Below are 8,334 nucleotides of genomic sequence, written 5' to 3'. Positions count from 1 at the left end.
CAAAAAAAACGTGTAACACCTATAAAGTTGGTGGATTCAAAAATTTCCTCGCTAAATACACGTAAACTATTCCCTCGTAAATACCACGCAAAGTTTACGTCGTATTTACGAGGAAATAGTTTTTCCTCGTAAAATACTCGTAAAATTACATCCACTTTACGACGAAACAGTTTTGTCGTTACGTTACGAGGAAATAACGATGACTTTAGTTTTTCACGTAAATTCGTCGTAAACTCAACGCAAATTTACGAGGATTGTTTTTCCTCGTTAATTTTCGTCGTTAAACATGTGTTTTCTTGTAGTGTAAGTATACCTAAACTCGAATTAATACAAAATTAATCCAAAAGGTTAGTGAAATTATAACAATCCTATTATGACAAAACAAACATCTAGAATTCATTTTTACGAATATAACTTCGTAAAGTTTTATGAGGTTTTATAAAATCTTCTAGAAGACTTTATACATCTTAAAATTAATTTATAAATTTTATAAAAAATATTTTGATGGGAAAAAAATTGAGATCATGTAATTATAAACATTTGTAAATGATATAAATTAAGATCTAGTAAAATTGAATTGTTTTCAACGTAGATGAGTGAATGTAGTGTGTCATGGTATTCTCTGGTTAAAAGTTTGGAAACATATGTTGTATTATTGTATGTATTCTTATGGTTAAATTTTAAAACTTTAAAACTTAGTGCTTTAAATTAAGTGCTAAGAGCAACCGCATCGAGAGTTTACGGGGGGAAGTTCACACATAAATCAAGAAAAAAAAAATAAAATAATTCAATAACATGAACCTTTCTCTCCTAAGGGCATCAGCATTGGTGAACTCTAAGGGGAATTCACACAGTTTTCAAAAAAAAAAAATATTAAAATAAACAAAAGCTATGAACCTGTCTTTTGGGAGTTCACTCCGGTGAACCTGGATCATCACTGTAGCGCGGGCCCCACGACACGTGGCGGCCCGCGATTGGTCCTATTAATATATATATATATTTTTTTAAAAAACAAAAATCAAACAGAAAAAAAAATAATAATAAAAAAATGCTTTGTGAACCCCTTCCATGGGGTTCACTAATGCTGATGGTCTAAAGCTCTCTGGACTGAACCCTTCTCTCCTAAAATTCATTACTGTAGCGCGGGCCACACGTGTCGTGGCGGCCCGGAATTAGTCTAATTTTTTTTTTTTTAAATAATAAAAAAAAAATTTAATAATAAAAAGTTGAAAAGATAAACCCTAAAAGGTGGTTCATTGATGTGGATGTTGTAAGAGCAGCATTATCGCTGACTCTAATGAAGTCTCTTAGAAGAATTTTAATTAAAAAAAAAAATTTTAAAAAAGAAAGGCGAAGGCAAGCCTCTTACGTAAGGATTGGAAGGCCCGCCTCTTAGTGTCCACGTGTCAAGAAATGAGAGGCACAAGCGTCGGTCATACGTTTAACGCGATCAACTCTCCTCCTCTCTCTCTCTCTCTCTCTCTCTCTCTCTGGAAACTACTGTTGTCGTCTTCGATTAGAGGAAGCTGATATCGGCCGGTTATAGATCTCTCTCGGGGAACCGCGTGCATGTTTATTGCTTTGATCGGAATTTGGATCTCGTTCCTTTGGAGAATCAGCTCGAGATCTTCCTTCAGGTATTGCAAATGCTGAATTGATCTTAGGCGTTAAAGGATATGTTTGATTCGTCGTTCTAGTTTGTAATTAGTTTGTGTTATGTTGATTTCAGCTAAAGCCTGGATTGAGTGCGTATCTTAATGATCCAAGGCAATCAGCAAACTCTTTGGTGACTCCGCTTGATAAAGCAGAGGACTCTGTTCCTAGTGAGCTGCGTCCCTTGACTCCTGTTAGAGTTGAAGTATGGAAACGATTTCCTTTCACATAATGAGGTTCATGCGATCGTTTATTTCTGTAATTATCATTTTATATCATGTGCAGGCTACTGCTGGTTTGAGGGCTTTGGGTCATGAAGCTTCTGAAAACATTTTGCAAGCAGTAATTGTTGTGAAAACATATGATTTCTGCTTTTGTAGTGTTTATACGAAAAAATATAATTTTGTTTTGAAGGTTAGGGAGCTTCTGAAAGATCGAAGCAGGTTGAAGACTGAGGCAAATGCAGTTTCTGTTCTGGATGGTACTCAGGGAGGTTCTTACCAGTGGGTATGTTGTTTAATTTTGTCCTAGCTATTAGTGCCAGACTCATGTTAAATCCAGTCTCGTATTGTTATTATAGTATGACTAGACTTGGATGCTTGTACTTGTTGAGTCTCTGTATGGATGCATTCTGAGTAGTACAAGTGTAAAGTAACAAGTTTCCAGTGTTGTCTATTCTGCAATGCTTTCAGTGTTGTATGTAATTGATTTCTCTTTTTTGTTGAATGATGTTAGGAGAAAGGGATAGAAACTTTCCAGAAGTCCCTTTCTGAAGGAAAAGTCAAGCAAGTTCTCTTCTTTGATCCTGATGGTAATCTAATCTCTCTTTTTGCATCATAATCTATGCTTAGTAGTAGTTTATATTTCTGTAGTCTGAGATGGATATAACATAGGAGTACTTTAGAATAGCTTCCTTGCTCGCCTTTGATTCGTTGAATGGGTGCAGTATTTCCTAGAAGTTGATAGCTATTATATCCAGTTATGTTCATACTCTTGTTCCCGAAAACATGGACTTTGATCGTAAGTTGTAGAACATTTGTTGTAGTTTTGTTGTCAGCTAATTAGGATTGTTTGGCTCACTTTCCCCTTCAAACAAATGTACTTAATTAACTTTGAACCTATTTAACTATACCATAATATAATCTTTTTTTTTTGTTTTTATTTAAAAATCTATGTTTATAATGTTATGTTTAATAATTTTATCAATAAATTTGAAGTTTAATAAAAAATGTTTAATTTTATTTTAAAAACCTTTAAATAAGAGACTTGCAATTGACCACACAAATATACTCATCTCTTAACAAAATCTCTTAAACTTACTTTTCCAACTAAAAATTATTAAAAAAAGCTTAAGAACCCCTAAGTGTCTCTTAGGATAATGATGCTCTTAGTAGTCCTTTTATTAACTGATATTTTTTAACTGAACGGCATCTTTTTCTACGTGTAGACTGCTAGACTTCTAGTATCATTAACTAAATCCGGCAGTGTCTTTTTAATTTCGCAAAATCAAGTAACAAAATTAACCAAAAATTTAGGTTTTATTTTCTTATTCAGGTTTATTCTAGACCTAGTGTTCATCTTTATCATCAACGTATCAATATATTTATAACACTTAATTTTATTATATCAGTATATTAAAATATCAAATAATAAATTAAATATATATATTGATAAAATTAGCAATTTGATATTACTTTATTATAATTATTATTTAATATTTTTAAACTATGAGATTATAATTCATTTATAATATTCCCTGATATACTTTATATCAGGAATTCGTCATATCTTCAAAGAGAATCTAAAAAGTGAATTATACAACACGGAAAATTAACTAAAGTTTACAAACATCAATCTTATGTGACACATTCATTCCATGGTATATTTTTTGCGAGATTATTTTTTTGTGATAACTTGCGCTTTAGTTCGACCGGAACTAACACTCAGTTTATAGTGTATTTGACCGTTGGACATGTTACACCCTACCTAGTTTATAGTGTCTTCAATTCAAATTTTGAAGTGTGCGTGTATGAACTAACAGAAAACAAAATATCAGTTTGGTCGTATAAAGAAATCGTTTGCCATGAATAAATGTAAATTTGAGTTCGTTTAAATGGATTAGTCATATACCTACATGCCAATAAAACTACAGGATTAAGTAAAAAGGTTTCGATCAGTTTATGATTTTTTTCAAAATGTGAAATCCCTCGTTAATAAACTATTTCACAATATTGATTTAATGGTTGAAAATTCGTAGGATCAAACTTGTAACCTCACCTTTCGTAAGAGAATATTTGTAAAGCCGAATGGATTATATTTCATATTCGATAGTTTCCCTTTTTATACATCATGAATATTTAAACTTCAAAATAATAATAAGCTAAGAAAAAAGGGTTTACAAACAAAACAGAGAAGTACTTAAAATAATGTTATAAACCATATGATGAATGTCCATAACCGGTCCGGTCTACAACTAGCCCAATACCAAAAGAAAGAGACGGTCCAATTCTAGGGAGAGAGATGCGGCCGCATGAATTAAGTTTCTGTAAGAGATCTGAAACAGAGCAACCAAACAAACGCCAATCAGTCATACTCTTGCACTTCTTCTTCTTCCTCTAGCTATTTTCTCCTTACTGCAACAAAACACGAAGAGTTTCCTTCTGCTGATCAGTCAATGACGGCATTGACTCCGATCCAAGAGTAATACATGGATCCAGAATCAACTTTTGGCTGAATATCTCTTGACCCGAAGCTAGTCTACCCTTTGTAACCCCCAGTTTCCTGCAAGAATCAGATGTTAAGCAAACCAACTAAACATATCTTAGATAACAACAAAAATCGACTCACTTGCCTTGTCTAAAAGCAGAGCAGTAATAGGCATCCGGAGAACTTGAGCATGCAATGAAAAACCAGATAACTAACAAATACCATAGTAATATAATGCAACCAACTGTGCTCTACGGCAAAAGGCTTGTGGAAGTTCTCCTTGTTCATAAAATAGGATATATCAACGCCCCAAGTGCGTTTGAAAATCTGTAAGTAAAAGCATTCAAAAAGCTTAGTGACATCAACTAAATGAATATAAAAGAGCCAAAACTATGAATGACCTGCCAATAGATGTAATGTACAAAGCCAATCGAGCTATCCCCTCTTTGGTCTTGAGTAGACTTCCACAAGTTTCCACATTGTCTTGATCATAGTCTACCATCAAGATGATCCTACACAGAAGAAAAAACAAAAAAAAAGCCTTATCATCTCAAAAGACAAGTTCTTAGAGAAACAAAAGCTCCAAGTGAAACATTGGTTTATAGAAACATTTACTAAATCGTCTACAACCCTCAAAATCAAAATCGTCAATATAAATTACATGAGTCTCTAAAATTATTAAAAATAATTTAAAGAAATTGTTACTAAATCGTCTGCAACCCTCAGAATCTCATGACCCCTGCAAAAGCTCTAAAGAAAGTGAAAGGAAGCGCGTTCCATTGTAGCTTACCTCCTGGGGAAATGTGTAGATACATGAAATTGAATTTGAGGTTTTGTGTTTTTTTTTCTCCGAAAATACTGATGACGTTCCTTTATTCCTGCAGAGTTATTGGTGAACAAAATGGCTTGCCTTCTTTACTTGTCCTCTTGTTCAAGTCCCTACTTTCAAGGAAAGACTCAGCTTGGCTTGGTAATGTCCAGAATTCGGATAGTTTTATATCAGATATTAAGAGGGAGTGGGAGTATGGTTTTGCCGTGGAAATATGCGAACAATATACTTCTTCAACATGGCTCTCATCCCTGGTTATGCTTCTTCAGACTATCAGCAAAGACAGTTCTAGTAAAGAATGTTTATTCCAGATGCGGCTTGTCCTAGAATTTATGTTCGAGAAATTGCAAGACCCAGAATTTGCATTTGCTGTGTCACTTGAACCAAGAAATAATGTTTCAGTTGGCATTCAGGTAAACCCTCTTCCAAATTTTTGTTTTTAATTCAAATTACACTTTTTTATATAAAATTGATAGTTTTTATACCACCTTGTTTCTCCGTCTGTGTGCTTTCTTAAATGTCCATGTTTTAGTAAATGCGTTTTGTTAAATTTGCAGCAAGATCTGCAGGAGCTTATGAAGGGCTGTATACGTCTCCTACAAGCTGTTGATTCAACAAAGGAGAAAGATGTGACTTCTGCAGTTAGAAAGGAAATCAGAATGCGTATTCATGATGTCTTGATGACTGTTACATGAGTTATGGATCTGTCTATATAGGGTTGTTACTAGCTTGCTTCAGCAGCAGTCAGATCGTAATGGGACGAGAAAGGTAAACATTATTTCCGTTTATAATTTCTTTTCATAGTAATTTCGTGAGTGAACATATTTTCTAGCGGATGTTCTATCTTTTGTTTGCCTAGACGTAGCATTGCCATGCGAATTCCCTTGGGATTTGGAGGCTTTGGCTTAATGGCGATGCTATTGAGTGCAGGTGCTTGGGCACCGAAAAGAGGAAATCCTTGGTTGAACCTGGACGAGGCGGCTGTTGAAGCTTTCGGGAAGATGTGCGAGGAAATCGTCAATGTAATTGTTGAGACAGATGACGAGTCAGGTGTTCCAGCTCAACGAGCTGCCATTTCTACACTGGAAGTTTTTGCTAGCAGGCTTCCCTCTGGTCATCCGATCTTCAGCAAGTGTCTTGCATCTGTTGTAGAAGGCATCAGCTCAAAGAATCCTGGAGTTTCTTCAAGCTGTCTTCGTACGACCTGACACACGCCACCGGATGACAGGACGGAATAGGCCAAGACTCCTACTGCGGCACCGAACCTGCTCGCTGACAACGCGCCGATTACTTTAGCAAGTCAGAGAGTAATCATAACATATTCGCAAAACACACAACTAAAATCTATAAAAAGAGAAGAAGGGAGTGTGAAGAGAGGAGGAGGAAAAACAGAGAGAGAATCACTAGAAAGATAAAGTAGAGAAAACCCGAGTTTGTCTTTACGACTACGAGTTCCTATTCTGTAACTTCAGATTCGGCACTTTGTAAACACTTCATTAACGAAATCTTTGGCCCCGTTAACCATACTTTATTCTTGTTTAGTCTATAAATCCCTTTTATCGGATTTAGGATTCAACACCACATTTTTAATTTCTTTTGCTTTTGTCATTTCCTTCTTCTTTGTCGCTTTGTCATACTTTAGTGGTCTTCCTATATTGCATTGTAATTAAAAAAAAAACAAAAACAGATTATATCACTTTATTAGCTGATAAAAAATTCATATCAATGATTCTCTTAGCACCAAAGATCGAATTTGTCACTCCAATAAGAGCATAATTATCCCTTGATCCTTAAGGGGGTTTTTAGTGATTATTTAATATTTTAACTCTACTTAAGTGGGGTTAAGGATTGTTGTTAAGAAACTATCATTTTTAGCGGTCCAATGGGAGTTTCTTAATTAGGGTTTCTTATTTTTTTTTTTTAAAGATAAAATTTATTTATTAAAAAACATATTAAAAGATAACATTTAAAACATAGATTTAAAAAAAAAACATAAAAATAAAGACTAGTACAATAATCGAGAATATTTTGAAAGAAACATTTCAAACTCAGTTGTTGTCTTCATCACGTCCAAATTTACTCCACAAATGTTCAACCAAATCAGCTTTGAGCTGTTGATGCATTTGTCTATCACGAATTCTAGTTCGAACACCCATCATATTAGTGATATTTGAAGGTATATCTGTAGAATACGTGAGATCAACCTGTGAAGTTCCGGTGTCTTGTCCTGGTTGGAATTCTGAAACATTAAAATGACTGTATCCATCTCGTTCGTCTTCTACTATCATATTATGGAGTATGATACATGCTCTCATAATCCTCCCAATTTTGTCTTTATCCCAAAAAAGTGCTGGATTTTTAACAATGGCCAAACGAGCTTGCAATACTCCAAAAGCACGCTCGACATCTTTTCGGACAGCTTCTTGATATTGAGCAAACAGCAAATAAAGTCACTTTCGGACCTTGTGGTATTGAAATAGATTGGATAAAAGTTGCCCATTTCGGATAAATATCATTGGTGAGATAGTAAGCCAAATGATACTCTCTTCCATTGACAGAGTAAGTAACTTGCGGAGCTTGACCTTTTATAATGTCATCAAAAACAGGTGAGCGATCAAGAACATTGATATCATTTAAGGTACCTGGAGGTCCAAAAAAAGCATGCGATATCCAAAGATCATACGAAGCGACCGCCTCTAAAACGATTGTGGGTTTCCCCGAACCACGTGAATATTGTCATTTCCAAGCGGTGGGACAATTCTTCCACTCCCAATGCATACAATTGATGCTTCCTATCATCCCGGGAAATCCACGTTGCTCACCAATATAAAGTAGACGTTGAAGATCAGCCGGTGTTGGTCTTCTTAGATACTCATCGCCGAATAAATTTATTACTCCTTCTACAAAATGTTCCACACATGCTCGAGCGGTAGTTTCACCAAGGCGGAGGTATTCGTCAACAGCATCAGCCGCAGAACCATAGGCCAAAACACGAATGGCGGTTGTACACTTTTGAAGTGCAGAGAGACTAAGCCTTCCGAGAGCATCTTTCTTTTGTCGAAAGTATTCAACTTCATTGGAGAGTCGATGAACAATACGCATGAACAATGACCTGTTCATTCTAAATCGTCGTCGGAAGAGATTTT

At 35.1% G+C, this 8,334-nt stretch overlaps 1 protein-coding gene across 1 annotated transcript; it reads left to right on the top strand.

The window, feature by feature from the left end:
* The first annotated feature begins 1,413 nt into the window (after positions 1 to 1,413).
* LOC106292331 (Golgi apyrase-like) lies at positions 1,414 to 6,712 on the top strand. Its single transcript, XM_013727928.1, has 9 exons — positions 1,414 to 1,428; positions 1,521 to 1,637; positions 1,730 to 1,858; positions 1,939 to 1,995; positions 2,068 to 2,160; positions 2,389 to 2,464; positions 5,244 to 5,601; positions 5,746 to 5,956; positions 6,119 to 6,712. The coding sequence occupies exons 1-7, from the start codon at positions 1,414 to 1,416 to the stop codon at positions 5,513 to 5,515; spliced, it is 759 nt and encodes a 252-aa protein (XP_013583382.1). The 3' UTR covers positions 5,516 to 5,601; positions 5,746 to 5,956; positions 6,119 to 6,712.
* The last annotated feature ends 1,622 nt before the right edge of the window (positions 6,713 to 8,334 follow it).

The sequence above is a fragment of the Brassica oleracea genome, chromosome C5 (genome assembly GCF_000695525.1).
Source record: "Brassica oleracea var. oleracea cultivar TO1000 chromosome C5, BOL, whole genome shotgun sequence".
In the NCBI taxonomy this organism is placed as follows: domain Eukaryota; kingdom Viridiplantae; phylum Streptophyta; class Magnoliopsida; order Brassicales; family Brassicaceae; genus Brassica; species Brassica oleracea.
The sequence above is the reverse complement of the archived record's forward strand: the minus strand, read 5'-3'. Positions and strand labels throughout refer to the sequence as shown.

Excerpts from the sequence above, each read along its gene's own strand:
- LOC106292331 (XM_013727928.1), top strand. Across the intron at positions 1,638-1,729 it reads AGCTCGAGATCTTCCTTCAG|CTAAAGCCTGGATTGAGTGC; the intron begins GTATTGCAAATG and ends TGTTGATTTCAG. Across the intron at positions 1,996-2,067 it reads CTGAAAACATTTTGCAAGCA|GTTAGGGAGCTTCTGAAAGA; the intron begins GTAATTGTTGTG and ends TTTGTTTTGAAG.